The sequence below is a fragment of the Orcinus orca genome, chromosome 1 (assembly GCF_937001465.1).
Source record: "Orcinus orca chromosome 1, mOrcOrc1.1, whole genome shotgun sequence".
NCBI lineage: Eukaryota > Metazoa > Chordata > Mammalia > Artiodactyla > Delphinidae > Orcinus > Orcinus orca.
Window position 1 is genome coordinate 176024237 of NC_064559.1, and position 17928 is coordinate 176042164.

The following is a 17928-nucleotide window of genomic DNA, read 5'->3' on the forward strand; positions in this document are numbered from 1 at the left end:
AGAAAGTGAGGAATGGGAATTGTATTTTCTCAAATCTAGCAATAGACAATTGGGCAGGTGGTCCCCGGGCCATCTGAACCCCTAAATCTGGTCTATGCCCACCGTTCCCAGGGCCAGAGACAGAGAGATGGGGACTTTTTAAAAAATTTACTTTATTTGAAGTATAGTTGATTTACCATTTTGTGTTAATTTCTACTGTACAGCAAAGTGATTCAGTTATACATCTATATTCTTTTTCATATTTTTTCCATTATGGTTTATCACAGGATATTGAATATAGTTTCCTGTGCTCTACAGTAGGACCTTATTGTTTATCCATTCTATATATAATAGTTTGCATCTGCTAATCCCGAACTCCCAATCCATCCCTCCCCCATGCCCTCTCCCCCTTGGCCACCACAAGTCTGTTTTCTATGTCTGTGAGTCTGTTTCTGTTTCGTAGATTTTATTTGTGTCACATTTTAGATCCCACATATAAGTGATCTCATATGGTATTTGTCTTAATCTTTTTGACTTGCTTCACTTGGATTGATAATCTCTAGGTTCATCCATGTTGCTGCAAATGGCATTATTTCATTCTTTTTTATGGCTGAGTAGTATTGCACTCTATATACGTACCACGTCTTCTTCTTCCATTCATCTGTCAATGGACATTTAGGTTGTTTCCATGTCTTGGCTATTGTAAATAGTGCTGCAATGAACACTGGGGTGCATGGGTCTTTTCTTTTTTAAATTAATTAATTAATTAATTAAATTAATTTTTGGCTGCGTTGGGTCTTCGTTGCTGCACATGGGCTTTCTCTAGTTGCAGCAATCAGGGGCTACTCTTCGTTGCGGTGTGTGGGCTTCTCATCGTGGTGGCTTCTCTTGTTGTAGAGCAAGGGCTCTAGGTGCGTGGCCTTAGTTGCAGCGCGTGGGCTCAGTAGTTGTGGCGCACAGGCTTAGTTGCTCCGTGGCATGTGGGATTTCCCGGACCAGGGCTCGAACCCGTGTCCCTTGCATTGGCAGGTGGATTCTTAACCACTTCCCCACCAGGGAAGTCCCACATGTGTCTTTTCGAATTATAGTTTTCTCTGGATATATGCCCAGGAGTCGGATTGCAGGATCATATAGCAACTCTATTTTAGTTTTTCGAGGAAACTCCATACCATTTTCCATAGAGGCTGCACCAATTTACATTCCCACCAACAGTGTAGGAGGGTTCCCTTTTCTCCACAGCCTCTTACGTGATGAAAAGTGTTATTTGTAGACTTTTAAATGATGGCCATTCTGACTGGTGTGGGGTGGTAGAAAGGTGGGATCTTAACCCCTCTGAATCCCAGGATCACAGGCTTCTTCCTGGGCTTGTCCTTTCACCTCTCTGCTCACTCTGTACCATCCAATCAATTATTAACCTGTTCAGTCCTCAAAGACCTGAGAGCACCTAGTAAGTGCCAAGCACTGTGTGTATAAGATTGGTCAAGGTTGCAGCCCTCATTTAGTTTACATTCTGCTTGATGGAAACAGATAATAGGCAAGTATATAAACAAGGTAGCTGCAGGCTGTGAAAAGTGCTGTGAAGGAACTAAACATAGGAGCAACCAAAGAGCTTACTTTAGAGACAGTAGCCAGGAAATTCAACAAATATTTATTGAGTACCCAATTCCTGTCAGTTTTATCTTCCAAATATCTCTGAAATCTATGCACTTCGCTCCATCTTCCCCAAGCACCCTAATCTGGGTCACAGTCTCTCAGGTTGGGATAATTGCTACAGCACCTTGCTGGACTCCCTGCCTTTAGTCTCATCTTCATTTCAACCTCTCACCATATGGATATCCCACCCAGTCCCTCATCAGGCCCACAAGAGCCTGCTTCTCTCACCTTGCCCTCCATGACCCCTGAATGGAGAAACAAACCAGCCAGAGAGGTGGAGAAATACTAGTAGTTCAGATGAGTGAGGGGGAGAGGGGAATGGGGGTGGGCAGGAAGGCCTTAACTGCCATACTCTAGAGTTTGGTCTTTATTCTACAGGTCAGCAATTTTCTAGCAGGTTAGATGGTAGAAGTGAGGCCAGAAAAAGCAAATCCACAGGAGAAATGGGGCTGAGGCATGTATAGTTTGATAAGGCATATTTGATATTGCAATTTTTAAAATTTATTTATTTTTGGCTGTGTTGGGTCTTTGTTGCTGTGCTTTCTCTAGTTGCAGCAAGCGGGGGCTACTCTTCGTTGCGGTGCGCGGGCTTCTCATTGCGGTGGCTTCTCTTGTTGCGGAGCATGGGCTCTAACTGCGTGGGCTTCAGTAGCTGTGGCACGCAGCCTCAGTAGTTGTGGCTCGCAGGCTCTAGAGCACAGGTTCAGTAGTTGTGGCGCACGGGCTTAGTTGCTCCGCAGCATGTGGGATCTTCCCAGACCAGGGCTCGAACCCGTGTCCCCTGCATTGGCAGGCGGATTCTTAACCACTGCGCCAGCAGGGAAGTCCTGATATTGCAATTTCATATTTGGAAAATAAAGCAAAATGTCTTTGTATGAGTTTTCTAGGGTTGTCATAACAAAATACTACAGACTAGGTGGCTTAAACAACAGAAATTTATTTTCTCACACTTCTGGAGGCTGGAAGGTCAAGATCAAGGTATTGACAAGGTTGATTTCCTCTGAGGCCTCTTTCTCGGTTTGTAGATGGTGTCAGTCTCCCTCTGACTTCACATGATCTTTTTTATTTTGGAGCCCCACGGAGCCCCCCCGGAGCCCCCCCCCCCACCCTGCGCCTCGCGGCATGTGGCATCTTAGTTCCCAGACCAGGGATCGAACCCACACCTGCTGCCGTGGAAGCGCAGAGTCTTGTCTTAACCACTGGACCACCAGGGAAGTCCCACATGATCTTTTTCTGTGTGTCCTAATTGCTTCATCTCTTAAAGACATCAGTCAGATCAGATTAGGGTCTACCTCAGGACCTCATTTTAACTTGACCGTTTTAAAGGTCGTATCTCCAAATACAGTCACAATCTAAGGTACTGGGGGTTAGGAGAAGTCAAAGCTCCATCCATCTTAGGTTTTCATACAGGACTTTTTTTTTTTTTCCAGTTTTGTATTTTTTATTAGTAGGCTTTATTTTTTAGAACAGTTTTAGATTTTTCAGAAAAATTGAGCAGATAGTACAGAGAGTTGTCGTATACTTCCCCCTGCCCCTGCCCCTGCACACACAGAATTTCCCCTATTATTATCATCTCACATTAGTTGGTACATTTCTTACAAGTAACTCTTCAGTGGTTTCCCATTGCTCTGAGAATGAAATCTAGAATCCTTGCAACCGTCTATAAAGTTCCCCCTAATCAGGCCCTGCCTAACTCTCTAAACAATCTCCTCTTGTCTACTTTGCTCTAGCCAGGCCTTCTCTTTCTTCCTCACACATAATACCTGTTCTTACCTCTGGGCCATTGCACATTTATTCCCTCTGCCTGGAATACTTTCCCCCTAGTTTTTACTTATTACTCATTCATTCACATCTTTTCTGGCTTAACTCACATGTCACCACCTCAGAGAGGTCTTCCCAACGACACTACCTAAAGTTGGATTCCCTCAACAAATTAACCCATACAGGACTCTTCAACAAAGAGATTAACAAGAACAATACAAAAAACAAAAAGCAAGTTTATTAACACGTAGAGCTTATGTATACATGGGAGATATCCAGGGAAAAATGGATAACTCTCCCATGTGGCTTAGAATTTAGGCTTAAATACCATCTGAGTAGGCTTTCCTGCTGGCGCAGTGGTTAAGAATCTGCATGCCAATGCAGGGGACATGGGTTCAAGCCCTGGTCGGGGAAGATGCCACATGCTGTGGAGCAACTAAGCCCGCGAGCCACAACTACTGAGCCTACATGCCACAGCTACCGAAGCCCATGCACCTAGAGCCTGTGCTCCGCAACAAGAGAAGTCACTGCAATGAGAAGCCCGTGCACCACAACAAAGAGTAGCCCCCACTCGCTGCAACTAGAGAAAGCCTGAGCGCAGCAACGAACACCCAACACAGCCAAAAATAAAATAAATAAATTTTTTTAAAAAAGTACCATCTGAGTAGAGAAAGGGGGAGGGGAATGTAGGCCTCTTAGGGGAGAGTAAATAATTTCTAGGAAAGATGAATGGGCCCTTAGAAGAATGAATGGGAGGTATGATAGTTTATGGCAAAAGTGGCCTGGATATGATATAGAATTCTAATTTCCTCTCCCGTGATATGAGATGAAACTCCCAGGAAGGGGATTTATGACCATTGAGTTCCTTTTGGAGGCTCTGTCTTTAGGCAGTTAAGGGGAGTTCAGAGAAAGCCTCTCCCTGCATTTGTTGTTTTTCAAGTGCCTACAGCTCAAAATAATCAATATGCCAGAGTGGCATATTTTGGGGTGGCATATTCCATAACCATCACTGGCTCCTCCCCTTGGGAGGTTAACAAGGCTCCTGAGTCCTCCTCCGGGAGCCACAGCATCAGGAGGACATCCTCCTGATGCTGTAACTGGAGGGGATGGCAGCCTGTTCTGCCTCCTCCCTCAGTGTAACATATGCTGCCATTAAGGGATCTTATGCACCTGCCACATACCAGGCATGGGGCTAAGCATTTATCTTCTGGACTGCTCACAGTAACCTTATGATGTGGATGTGATTATTATCCCCATTTCACAGATGAGGAAACCGAGGCTCATGGGGCTAAGCCTCTTGCCCAAGGTCATATGCAGCTACCAAGGGGCAGAGCCAAGATCTGAACCCAAGATGTCTGACTCCACTATTCATCATTGCCTGACTTTTTCTTTTTGTTTGGCTGCGTGGTATGTGGGATCTTAGTTCCCTAACCAGGGATCGAACCCGTGCCCCCTGCAGTGGAAGCACGGAGTCCTGGACTGCCAGGACTGCCAGGAAATTCCCCTGCTTGAGTTTTCTCAGAGCCATAGTTCTCTGACCTTGCATCTGTCCTCCTATACTACTCCATGTCTCCCTGTCCCTCTTACTAGTGCCCTTTCTCCTCCCCCCAAGACTCTCACAACCCCTGCCCAAGCTGAGTTTTTTCTGACCTCTCTGGGTCTCCATCCCCCAGAGGATGCTCTCAGGCCTGCTGCTAGTTGAGCACGTATCCCACACTCCTTGCCCCTTGACAGCTCAGAGTCAGAATCTCTTGACAGTATCAGGTCACAGAGGTCAAGGGAGTCTTTCAAGAATGAAAGATACCAAGTAAGGTTAGGACTCAGGAGGGGCCTACTGGATTCAGCAATAAGGAGATCTCAGGTGTCCTTGGTGGTGGCAGAGGTGGAAGTAAAAGAGCTGGACCAAAAAGAAGAGAGATGCTAATAGCTACAGTAGCATTTCATGCTTACCAAGCGCTTTTTTTTTTTTTTTTTGCGGTACGCGGGCCTCTCCCGTTGCGGAGCGCAGGCTCAGCGGCCATGGCTCACGGGCCCAGCCGCTGTGCGGCATGTGGGATCTTCCCAGACCAGGGCACGAACCCGTGTCCCCTGCATCGGCAGGCGGACTCTCAACCACTGCGCCACCAGGGAAGCCCCCAAGCGCTTTATAAATATTAATTCATTTAACAGTCACAACGACTCTGTGAGATAGATACTATCATTTGGTTTCCCCAAGGGGAAATTAAGGACAGAGAGGTTAAACAGTTTGCTCAAGGTCAAGGTCACAAAGGTAGTTCACAGTGAAGTCCGGATTTAAAAATCTGGGCGGTCTGGCTCCAGACTCCATGCTGTAAACTGCCAAGTCATATATATATACAGCTCTTGGCTGTGAGGAGGGGAGTGGGCATTGGCGGTTAGGACTGGAAGAGAAGGAGAGGCAAGAGCCAGAGGAGGATAAAGAAGGGTGGGGAAAATGATTTACAGGTGGAGTGGTTCCCTCTCCTGGACCATAAACCAAAGGGACCTGACAGCAGCTGGGAAGGGAGATAAAGTGACCGAGGAAGGAGGGGCTGGGTGGGGCCTGGGGACTGCTCCCTCCTGGGGTGAGTCTTCAGGTTCTGTACCTTTACCCACAGCTCTGTGGGAATTCACAGCCCAGTGATCCAGAGAGTTGGTAACAGGCAGATGTGAGGGGGCCTCACATGGGGATGGGGACTGAGGTCTGAAATGCAGCCAGCTGGGCTGCCCTCAGGGAGCACTGTCAGAGAGAAGCTACCAGGACTTCAGGGCCTGAGCTCCCACAGTCCCAGGGCCTGGCTTCCCAGGTACCAGAGACTCTTTAAGTGGTAAGCAGCCCAGAATGCTCTAGAAAAGTCACAGATCAGAGCTTGGGAAGGGGCTGCATGGCCAAGATAGCTGAGGCCCCAGAGCCGGTATCTTGCCCTTCCCAGGTCAGGTCCTGGGTCTTCCAGACCTCCAGGACACACACATGGAGTCCTGTTCTTTCCACATATGGACATCTCACCTGGGCCCTGGAAGGAGAACATAACTTCTCAGGCCATGAGTTGGCTTCCAGACCTTGCTCATCCAGGGGAGGGGGACCCCTCAGGTTAAAAGATACATGCACCCCAATGTTCATTGCAGCCCTATTTACAATAGCCAAGACATGGAAGCACTGTCCATCGACAGAAGAATGGATAAAGAAGATGTATTACATACATAAATGAACGAAATAATGCCATTTGCAGCAACATGGATAGACCTAGAGATTGTCATACTGAGTGAAGTCAGACACAGAAAGACAAATATCATATGATATCACTTATACGTGGAATCTAAAAAAAGGGTACGAATGAACTTAGTTACAAAAAAGAAGTAGAGTCACAGATGTAGAAAACCAAGGGGATGGGGGGGGTAAAATTGGGAGATTGGGATTGACATAGACACTACTATATATAAAATAGATAATTAATAAGAGCCTACTGTATAACACAGGGAACTCAATTCTCTGTAATGGTCTATATGGGAAAAGAATCTAAAAAAGAGTGGATATACGTATAACTGATTCACTTTGCTGTACAGCAAAAAATAACACAATATTGTAAATCAACTATACTCCAATAAAAATTTAAAAAATAGAATAAAAAGAAAGGAAAGAAAGAGAAAAGAAAAGAAAAGCCTGCCTGGGTTCAAGTCCTCCCCAGCTTTACTGAGATGAATCAGATGCAATCCTGTCCTCAAGGGTTTCATGGGCTGGAGGGGAGATCTCTCTGTAGATGGATTATAGGCCAGTATGATTAACTTATGCAAGGATGGACCTCAAAGGAGCAGTGAAAAGGAGTGAGGCCAGAGGCTGGTGATGGCAGGTGGAAGTGGGGGGCATCTCAGAGGCCTTATACCCAGATTAAAAGCCAGGACCTGGCACTGTTTGGCTCAGGGACAGGCAGGACAGGCATCAGAGGAAAGGTCTCTGACTCTCAGTCTCTGCAGGATTGCCTGGTTCTGGGATGCAAACAGTGGATGGACCAGTAGGTGGAAACCAAAGGGAAAAGACTTGGCTTTTCATGGTAACAGCCGCCCAGGATAAATGCCTGCATGCTCCAGGCTCCAGGCATTGTTTCTCTGAATATTACCAACTGCCCTGTGAGGAAGGAGTTATTGATCCTGTTTTGCAAAGGAGGAAACTGAGGTTCAGAGAAATTAGGTATCTTGGACAAGGTTACAGAGAGCTAGAATTCAAACTCAGGTTTGTCTCTCAAGCTTGTGCTCCTAACCACCTCTCCATGCTTCCTCTCTTCAGAAAACACTTGCATTGAGAACCAGCTCACAGTGTGGGGGAAGGAGCTTCCCAGGACAGGTCAGAGGTGTGATGTAGTGGTGTTTGGCACAGTGCCTGTCACTTAGTCACTGCTCTGCGATCAGCAGCTGTTGTAACACTTAATCATGCATCTGTCTTCTCACCTGGAGCTGGGACAGTAATTCCTGTCACCCTGGCTTCAAGGACATGGTGTGAACTGTGGGGTCAATGATGATGGCATTTATGACACTCAAAGGCCAGCCCAGCCCTGCAGGCATAGGGAGACACATCCAGTTCCCAGCACCAGGGAAAGCTGGGTGACAGCCTCAATCCATCAATGATAACCTCAGTCCAGCCAAACTTTATGGGCCCAGGAGGTACTTAAGTGCTGTGGGGTGAAGGCTAGCCCAGTTCCCCTTCCTCAGCACAGGCTGCTGTCCAGAGCAGGTAAGTAGATGTGGGGTGCGGGTGAGAGTGCCCTGGGCCTTGAGAGACCAGCTATCAGCTTCGAGAGCAAGACTCCAAGGTGCATGGGTCTGGGCTAGAGTTGGATCTCCTGTCCTCAGCAGTTCAGGACCCGGTTACTCCTAGCCCTGCAAGTGGAAGAGGAGCATGGGGAAGCTTCATGCATGAGAGGGTGTAACCTCAGCTCCCCCTTGCCCTACCTCATCCTGGTTTGACCCACACACCACTGAGTCCTAGGGGGTGGGCGTGTGCTCTGTCTGCTCTGCAGCTTCCTCCCCCTTGTCTACTGACACAGGGTGAAGGCTGGGGTGGCGGGTGACCAGAGTTGAAGGAAGGTTGCCTGGGGATCTAAGGTGGGTGATGAGAAGGCAGGCTAAGGAGGTTTGCTGGGGGAGAAGGACAGCTCTGGGAGCAGCTCTTGTAACCTTCTGCCCCAGGCCCGCAGCACCATGACGGTTTCATACACCCTCAAAGTAGCGGAGGCCCGCTTCGGAGGCTTCTCCGGCCTGCTTCTCCGTTGGAGGGGAAGCATCTACAAGCTCCTCTACAAGGAGTTCCTCGTATTCATCGCCCTGTATGCTCTGCTCAGCATCACCTACCGGTGCGAGGGTGAGGGCAGGGTCTCAGGGCTGGCCTGCGGGTGACTAGGCTGCCTACCTCCCTCTAACCCAGGCCTCACCTGACATTCCCCAGGCTGTTGCTGACCCAGGAACAGAGGCTTGTGTATGCTCAGGTGGCCCGATACTGCAACCGCTCTGCAGAACTCATCCCCTTGTCCTTTGTACTAGGTAAGTTCAAAGAACCAGGGGTTCTCCCTTGTAGCCTCCTAACCATCTTTCCTTACCTTTGGGTTGGGTTGCTAGCTCTGAGGGTCAGAATTACCCCAGCGGAACCGCTTGGAGGGCAACCAGAGCAGGCTCAGCAGGCATGGGAGCTGCGTGTGGGGTCCAGGATTTCCAGAGGACTAGGCCCTGCCTATCACGTGCTGGACCCTCACTCCAAACAAGGCCCAAGCCACCTGCTGGCTTCACAACCCTCTGGGTACTGGAGGAGAACTGGAGAGAGGTGACACCTCCCTCCCGACCCCCATGTGAAGCAGGGCTCAGAGTTAACCATTGCCTGGACTTGAACCATCACTTCTCTTCTGCTTGAGGAGGTTTGCACTCTTCTTCCTCCCTGCCTGGGTTGGTACATCAGGGAGGGACCAAGAGGAAGAGGCTGTCCCCCTGACAAAGAGGCAGGGTGCTGGAGCCAATGTGTCCTTCCCCCTGCCTTGGTTCCACCTGGCCTGGACCACGCGCTCTGGGTGGGGGCAGGACACGCTGACTCCTGAGACCTCCATCTTGCCTTCCCGTCCCCCCTACCCATGATGGTGACCAGGTTTCTACGTGACCTTGGTGGTGAACCGCTGGTGGGCCCAGTACACAAGCATCCCACTGCCGGACCAGCTGATGTGCGTCATCTCGGCCAGCGTGCACGGCGTGGACCAGCGCGGCCGCCTGCTGCGCCGCACCCTTATCCGCTACGCCAACCTCGCGTCGGTACTGGTGCTGCGCTCGGTCAGCACCCGCGTGCTCAAGCGCTTCCCCACCATGGAGCACGTGGTGGACGCAGGTGCGCGGCCCACAGCCAGACGCAGGTGCCGCGCTGGGGGAGCCCTGGAGCGGGCGGGACCGGACCTGCCTCCCGGGCCTCCTGGGAGGGGAGGTTTGACCACTAGGGGGAGCTCCAGGGCCCCAAGGCGGTGAGTCCCCGGGGACAAGGATGAGTGAGTCTTCATCCCTCTCACTTCATCCCTGCAGGTTTCATGTCCCAGGAAGAGAGGAAAAAGTTTGAGAGCCTGAAATCTGACTTCAATAAGTACTGGATCCCCTGCGTCTGGTTCACCAACCTGGCGGCCCAGGCCCGGAGGGATGGGCGAATCCGTGATGACATTGCTCTCTGCCTGCTCCTGGAAGTGAGTCAGCCTAGGACCAGACCCATCTGCCCTCCTCCCCCTAGTTTTGCAAACTGGAATAATAATTTTCGTGCTTAACACTTACATGGTGCCAATTATGTACAGCACACTTTTGCAAGTGTGAGGAAGTGAGGAAACTGAGGCACAGAGTGAAAAGAAACTTGCTCAAGTCACACAGCTAGTTAGTGGAGCTGGGAATCATCCTCAGACCTGGCTCCAGGCTCTGTCCTTGCAGTTACTTTGCTAAACTGCTTTCCATCACAGTCACCCCAGCCTGACAACACCTCTGAAAGCAGAATGAGCCTCTAGACCTGGCCCAGGCCTAACGTGTGCTGGGCTCCCCTGTCCCCTCCCCATTCTTCCTTCCTCGCCTCCACTGACTTCCTCTTCCTGCTGTTCCACCAGGAGCTGAACAAGTACCGGGCCAAGTGCAGCATGCTGTTCCACTATGACTGGATCAGCATCCCCCTCGTCTACACCCAAGTAACTGCCTCTCACCTCCCCAGTCCCAGTGCCTACTGTATGTCCTGTGCTGTGTGTGACACTGAGAATTAGAGATGGTACCTGCCCTGGGGCAGTTTGGTCCAGTGAGACACTCAACAGCCACAGGCTCATCTTCAAAGCCTCCCTGGACCCCCCACTAAGATGATCCCCTCCTATCTGGTGCTGCCACACCTTGCTACATGTTTTATTATACTTATTAGATCTGCCACTGGCCCTTGGGGCAGGGGTGGCATTTCTCCCTGCCCCACTTAGCCTGGCTTCCCTTTCTCCAGGTGGTGACCATAGCAGTATACTCCTTCTTTGCCCTCTCCCTGGTTGGCCGCCAGTTCGTGGAGTCAGAGGCAGGGGCTGCGAAACCTCAGAAGCTTCTGGAGCCAGGGCCAGCCCTGGGGGACCTGGACATGTACGTGCCTCTCACCACTCTGCTGCAGTTCTTCTTCTATGCTGGCTGGCTCAAGGTGGGCACTTCGGGTGGTCAAGACATGGGCCCAGGGCCCACCCCAACTCTGGGGTTAGAAAACAGGGCTCTAAGCCCAGAAAACACTCCATCACCTGCAGGTGGCAGAACAGATCATCAATCCCTTTGGTGAGGATGATGACGACTTTGAAACCAACAAGCTTATAGACCGCAACTTGCAGGTGATTAGGGGTCTGGTGGCAGCTCACTGGCAGTCAGGCTCTCCCTCCCTGCCAGCTCTCAGCCCAGGTATGCAGGAGAGGGGGATCCTTGTGACCCGCTGCCCGCCCCAGGTGTCCCTGCTCTCCGTGGATGACATGTACCAGAACCTGCCACCTGCGGAGAAGGACCCATATTGGGATGAAGACTCGGCGCAGCCGCCCTACACTGTGGCCACTGTGGGCGAGTCACTGCGGCCTTCCTTCCTGGGTTCCACCTTCAACCTGCGGTGAGTGGCCCACGCAGGCCGAGGCAGGACCTGAGTCAGCTCATGGGCCCCAGTTCCCCACCCACCCTCCGGGGTGCCCAGGACTCGGTCCCTCCTGCCCCAGGCCCCACTCTGGGGAGCCGGTCCCCCAGCTGCCAGAGGCTCACTCACACCGCCCTCCCACCCACCTGCAGCATTAGCGACGACCCTGAGCAGAGCCTGCAGGTGGAGATGTCCCCTGGGCCAGCCCGGCCGGTGACTGCCGCGCAGACCCCGCTGCTCAGCCGCTTCCTGGGCGTAGGAGCGCCCTCGCCAGCCATCAGCCTCCGGAACTTCGGCCGCATCCGAGGAGCCCCCCGGACCCCTCACCTGCTGCGCTTCCGGGCCGAGGAGGGCGGCGACCTCGAAGCCGTGGACCGCATCGAGGAGGAGGCGTCGGGGTCAGGGGACGAGGCTCAGGAGCCCTAAGCAGAGGCAGCGAGGCCGGGCCATCTGGCTGCCTCCCCTAGGCCCTCCGGAGCTATTAGAGCAGCACTTCCATGCACCCTAAGCCGGAGCACTTAGGGACGACCCTTGAAAGGGCAGAAGAGCCTGAACCAGAGTTAGGAATGCATCCATTTTGGCTTGGGGGAGGTGAAGCTAGGATACAAGAGGCGAGGTACAGAGGACTAGAGCCAAGGGGCACAATTAATTTCCTCAGCAATGCGGGGCTAGGCCGGTTCTTGAGGGAGCATCAGTATCACTGAAGGGCTGGTTAAAGTTTTGGGTACGACTCCCAGCGTTTGATTCATTAAATCTGGGATGGGGTCAAGAATTTGCATTTCTAATAAGTTCCCAGGGAATGCTGCTGCTGCTGCCCCAGGGATCACAATTTGAGTCATACATAAAAAGATGCTTAGGATATTCCTTATTGTGATAACCTCACTCTGATGAGGGGTCAAAGTGTGTGCTGGGGTACTTTTGCTTCATCTGTCATATTCAATTTTGTTTACAATGAAAATATATTTATTACTGTGCAATTAAAATTGCTTAAAACTGAATTGGCATGCTCTGCCAATGGACTGAAGATGAGGGTTTGAGAGTCTGCCCTGAAGCTGATTCAACTGAGACGTGAGGGTAGTCATACACCACCCAGCCTAGACTTCCAGCATCTGAACCAAGCCCTTCTCTGCTCCCACCAACCAAACAGGGAAAAAGGACAGTTTAAGGGGTGAAAGCTGCAAGTCCATCCATCTCTGCGGTCGGACCACAGCACTCAGCTGATGGTAGTAAGACGGGGCATTGTGGAAAACAGCCCCACAGAGCACTATGTTAGAGTTGCTGCTAAACTGACTTTCTCTAAGATTCCTGCCTTCTAAGCTCAGCCACCACTGAAAAAATTGGCGAATGCCAAAACTGAACATTAAGGCCAAAGGAAGACAAATGCCAGAATTCAAAGGAAGGGAGGCATGAAGAGTGTAGGTAGAGGTTGTGAGGACGCGCAGCCTCCTGTTGACTGACAGGATTACAGTGCTGGCTTCTACTTTCCTGCTGGGTGACAGGGGATACTGAATTTTTCTCAGCCTTGGTCGACAAATCTATACTGTGAAGACAAAGCACCTTGTGGTCACCATTCACTCAGAAGGAACCTGAGGTGTTTTGCTGGGTCTACAGAAGAGGTAGCCTTGCTCCAGGGTAAGAATGGTCATCTATGAAGGCAGTGCAGATGGATAGTTGATGAATTCAAGGCTCTTTAGAAAAAGAACCCCTTATCCTACGGACTGACTAGAGGGTGAAGGAGGGGAGGAATAAACATCAATGCCTTGTAGAGCTCAAATTAGAAGATGAAGGCAAAGTGTTGCTGTGCCATGCCCAACACACAGCTCAGCAAACATCAGCTAATGTTCAGGTGGTAAGGGAAGATCACTGGGTGGGAAGGCCAAGGCCAGGTCTCCCCAGAGCCAATGGTAAGGTTTTAGAGGACTGGACTGACTTTTTGTCCTTAAGTTTTTGTACTAGAAAAGGGGGTTCACCTTTCCCAAACGTCTATTCACAGAAGTCTGCAATTTAGCCAAGGTGATGGACCAATTAGATTTTGTACTTCTTTAGCTCTTAAGACATGTGCTTTCCAACAACTTTAAACTGGATAAAACCTTTTTTCTTTAGAACTCATTAACTTAAGCACATATTTGAGTGCCTGGTATATTGCCATGTACTTTTCCAGGTATTGGAGATGCCACAGGAAACATATCCCTGTTCCCCTGGAGATATATTCTAATAGAGGGCAAAAAAAGACAAGCAAATAAAATGAGCAAAATTTATGCCAAATTAAGATAAGGAGAAAAAACAGGGGCAAAGGATATGGCATGGAGGGGAGTACAATTTAAAATCCTGTGATCAGGGAAGAACTCACTAGACTAACAATACAAAAACCTGGAAGGAATAAGCAATGTGGGTATATGATGGAAAGTATTCCCAACACAGGGAATAGTAAGTGAACATATGTTCAGTAAGGCCAGGATGGCAGTTACTATAGAAGGGACCACGTCCCACTGAGTTCCGTACCATCTGGTAGGAATTTTGAGATGGGATGTCCTGTAAAAAAAAATCTCATCTTGGGCTTCCCTGGTGGTGCGGTGATTGAGAGCCTGCCTGCCAATGCAGGGGACACGGGTTCGTGCCTCGGTCCAGGAAGATCCCACATGCCGTGGAGCGGCTGGGCCCGTGAGCCATGGCCGCTGAGCCTGCGCATCCAGAGTCTGTGCTCCGCAACGGGAGAGGCCACAACAGTGAGAGGCCCGCGTACCGCAAAAAAAAAAAAAAAAAAAAAAAATCATATCTTTAAAAATAATCACTGATAGCTGGGATTGCACTGGGGACAACAGAAGAGCAAGTAGGATGCAGAGATGTGACCAGAACAGTAGAGGTGGTGTTAAAGGTTGAAGCAACAAGATGTGGTGACATTAGATGTGGGAGTTATGACCCAAGGATGCCCTTAAGATTTATGTTGTCATATGAAGACCACTATTTGCTGCAGTCAAATAATTGAGAAACTGTTTGAAAAGGGAAAGCTGAAGAACGTGATCAGTTTTGAACATGGTGACCTTTAGAGTCCGATTATGATATCCAAATGCAGGTGTCAAGTAGGTCTGAGCTAGTTAGAAAGATGGAGCTTAAACCATCTTTAAAAGTTGATGACAGACAATGTAGCTAAACTGAAGACAAGAGCTGACCCTTAGAGATTCAGCAGCCATCACTAGTAATATTACATAATTTTGAGTAATGAGAGGGGAAAGGATTAGGGTTCAAAGGAAAATTAACTTCAGAAAGACATCCAAAAGCTGACAGCATACAGATTATGTCAATGTGTATAACCTGTTTAACAATGCAGAAATCTGGAACACAATTTCAAGGTTTCTAGACCATCCATGAACCTGTAATAAACCCCTAAAACCAAGGTCTGCATACAGGGTCTCTAAGAGAACCTTATAGAAGCAGCATGGTTTCAGGTTCCAATCATGGTCCAGTCAACAGCCCAATACTGTTGGGGGCCCCGTGCTGGGATGCCTCCCTCACACAGTCTCTCCTCAGCCTGCATGCCACATCCCTGATGCCACTGAAACTCAGCCTTAGGGGTGAGAAATGTTCCTCCTGCTATAGAAAGGCACATAATAGGCCTGGGCAAACGTAGGCAGGCAAAGGGAGTTGGGGCACTCTACTGTGTGCCAAACAATCAAATATTCTCAGACACAGGGCACAGAACAATAAACACCTTTATAACATGAGCTAAGATAGGAAGGAAGAGGATTTATTTGCCTTTCCGGGCCTTGATTTTCCTCAGATAGAACTCCAGCTCCTTTCCCTCTAGCACATAGCCATCTGCTCGGCCACACTGGCCTGGTCTTGAGGCGATGCAAGCTGCAAGAGAGTATGTGGTCCTTAGCAAAATGACACTGTGGGCCTACCCACACTATGTATCCCCTTAGGAGTCCATGTTGGTCCAGGTATCCTGGGGGCAGGCATGAAGCCCACTGTCTCCTCAGATATACTTTATCATCACTTAAAGTCAGTAGCAGAACTGGACAAAGTTTTCATCACTAAGACAACCCCCTAAGCCTGGACACAGACTTCTCAGAATACTCCTGAAATTCAGAGGCAAAAACCAAGCTCAGGCCTATGGGCTCCTGCCCACTATTTTCCATTTCAGCTTCAAACTAATGGGATGACCAAATATTCTGATTTGTGCTTGTGTGATGTTACCAAACTCTCTAGCCCACAGAGGGCACACCGTATCTTGGGACCCTCCCCTTTGCCAAACGCAAAAGCCATCTCACCAAGAAGCTTGCCCTGCTGGAACTGCTCCTCTAGAAGACTGCTAATTTTGGCATTCTTTTTCCTTTCATCATATTTCTTCTGAATTTTCTTTGATCGTTTTTTGTTTAAAATCTCTTCCTCCTCAGGAGTCTGAATAAAGGAAACACACATGGGTTAGTGGGGCCTCCCCAAACCCTATCTCAGGGAAGGAATGTCATAGCCTTCAACACTGCATATCCCATGCCCCTGCCACCTTCCTCAGCACTAAAAGCTTTCATCTCTCCCTTTAGTAGCAGAACTGGACAGAGTTTTCATCACAAGAAGGCTGGAATCAGGGCGGCCTCCCCTCCCCCCACAGGACGTTGGTTCCCCAAACACGCACCAGCTTGGCCCCCTTCTTGCGGCCCAGGGGCAGTGCATAGTGGGACTCGTACCACTGTCGGTACGGTGTGCTGTCAATGAGCACGATGCAGTTCTTCACCAGGGTCTTGGTACGGACCAGTTCATTGTTAGATGCATTGTAGACAACATCAATGATCCTCGTCTTGCGTGTACAACCTGCTCACAGGAGAAATTCAGAATCAAGCCATGTGAACCTAAGGTTAACTGTCCCCCACCCGCACCCTAGCAGGGCCTAAGGAGATGGGAACTCTAAGCCTTTACAGAGCCATAGGGCATAAGCTCATCTTCCACACACCCATCTTTCCAGACGTGGCTGACACCCACACATACATGGTCTCTAGATTCAGCCCCAATCCCTGAAGCTACAGGAGTTAAGAGGCAGGACAGGATGGAGAGAAAGCTCCAGAACCTCAAGGTCTTTCAACAGGAGAAATTTCAGTATCTTGGTTCAGGCCATGGACTTCCTGCTAAAAGCACTTATTGAAGCTTAGAAAAGGTTTAAGTGCTGAGTTCCCACCCACGCCTGCAGGGCCTCACTCACACTCGGAGCCCCAGGAGAAGTTCCCCACGTCCAGCCTCAAGGCCCGGTACTTCTTGTTGCCTCCCCGCACACGGACTGTGTGTATGCGGCGGGGGCCAATCTAGAAAACACAAGGAGACAGGAAGTAGGTTATCAAGGAGAAGCTAGAGAGAAGGAAGGGAACCCGAGCTGGACGGAGGTAACAGTCAGTGTAACTATGACAAGTCCTAGCATTGGCAAGTGGCACACAGGTGACCAAGACGGCCACAACCACGCCTAAGGATACTTCTTCATCACTCTAGTTACCTCCAAGAAGAAAAACCTGATTCCAAACACTGAAAATTAAGTCTCCGTGCAACAAAAATTCCAGGTTTCTGACTATCACTGAAGAGCCCACTCGCTCCAGGCGCCCTGCAGGTACCACTAGGACACAGTAGCTGTCACCATGCAATCTCTCAGTATTTACCCAACACGCAAAGGCAAGGAGGCCGCCTAGTCCCTACAGCAAATCGCAGAGCCCCACAAAGATTCAGGCGGACCGCGGAAGGCAGGTGGGAGACCTCCCGGGCGGTGAGGCCCCGCACGCACCTTAGTGTTGGCAGCGGGGCGTCCCAGCTCATACTTCCGCTTCTTGTGGTAGGGCTTTCTCTTACCCCCAGTCTTGCGGCGCTTGTGCCAGTTGTCCCGAGAGATGCCTACGTGTGGAATTGGGGCGAGGGAGTCTGAGCCAGGGAGCCCGGGGCCGGGGCCCGCCAGCCCAACGCCCCGCGCCGGCGGCCGCACGCTCAGCTCTCCAAGGTTGGCTCCCCCATAGCGCAGTCGGGAGGTCACAGCATTTCCAAGTTGTCATCACGCGCGTGCGGCCCGACCCCTTCCCGTCCCGACCCTGGCAGCCATGATGGTGCCGCTCGCGGCCCCGGTCCGTGGGGCCCCCGGAGCGGCCCAGGCGGCCCAAGCCCGAGCATCACCCTCCTCGCGGAGGCTCGCTGCCCGGGGCCCGGGCGCCCGCGCTCCCGGCTGGGCTGCGAGGCAGGATGGCGCCGGATTGAACTCGTTCCCCAGCCGCGGCCCCAAAACAGAAAACCACTCACCCATCGCTCGGCGCTGGCTGGAAAGAGAAAACGCAAAGCGTCACGGTTCCGTTTGTAAAACGTAGCCCCGCCTCTTGACGTATCTTCCGGGCGCCGCAGAGAGCGGCCTTGGGTCGGAGGGCGGGGCGCCGAGGTCTTGGACC

At 50.5% G+C, this 17928-nt stretch overlaps 2 protein-coding genes and 4 non-coding genes across 6 annotated transcripts; 1 reads left to right on the plus strand and 5 right to left on the minus strand.

Moving 5' to 3' along the window:
* The first annotated feature begins 8583 nt into the window (after nucleotides 1-8583).
* Nucleotides 8584-11975, plus strand: BEST4 (bestrophin 4). The gene is made up of 9 exons (XM_049697414.1): nucleotides 8584-8735; nucleotides 8828-8922; nucleotides 9515-9748; nucleotides 9937-10091; nucleotides 10497-10574; nucleotides 10868-11053; nucleotides 11154-11234; nucleotides 11346-11500; nucleotides 11674-11975. Exons 1-9 carry the CDS (start codon nucleotides 8584-8586, stop codon nucleotides 11945-11947), a joined length of 1410 nt encoding a protein of 469 aa, XP_049553371.1. The 3' UTR covers nucleotides 11948-11975.
* Nucleotides 11976-15213: 3238 nt separating this feature from the next.
* On the minus strand, nucleotides 15214-17847 carry RPS8 (ribosomal protein S8). The gene is made up of 6 exons (XM_004266300.4): nucleotides 17786-17847; nucleotides 17283-17389; nucleotides 16716-16815; nucleotides 16155-16330; nucleotides 15793-15922; nucleotides 15214-15376 (listed from the first exon to the last, which is right to left on the minus strand). The coding sequence occupies exons 1-6, from the start codon at nucleotides 17787-17789 to the stop codon at nucleotides 15267-15269; spliced, it is 627 nt and encodes a 208-aa protein (XP_004266348.1). The 5' UTR covers nucleotides 17790-17847; the 3' UTR covers nucleotides 15214-15266.
* On the minus strand, nucleotides 15493-15561 carry LOC117200236 (small nucleolar RNA SNORD38). Its single transcript, XR_004481716.1, has one exon. It is a non-coding gene; the product is annotated as a small nucleolar RNA SNORD38 (small nucleolar RNA).
* Nucleotides 16027-16094, minus strand: LOC117200237 (small nucleolar RNA SNORD38). Its single transcript, XR_004481717.1, has one exon. It is a non-coding gene; the product is annotated as a small nucleolar RNA SNORD38 (small nucleolar RNA).
* LOC117200238 (small nucleolar RNA SNORD46) lies at nucleotides 16895-16998 on the minus strand. Its single transcript, XR_004481718.1, has one exon. It is a non-coding gene; the product is annotated as a small nucleolar RNA SNORD46 (small nucleolar RNA).
* On the minus strand, nucleotides 17473-17552 carry LOC117200229 (small nucleolar RNA SNORD55/SNORD39). Its single transcript, XR_004481709.1, has one exon. It is a non-coding gene; the product is annotated as a small nucleolar RNA SNORD55/SNORD39 (small nucleolar RNA).
* Nucleotides 17848-17928: the final 81 nt, after the last annotated feature.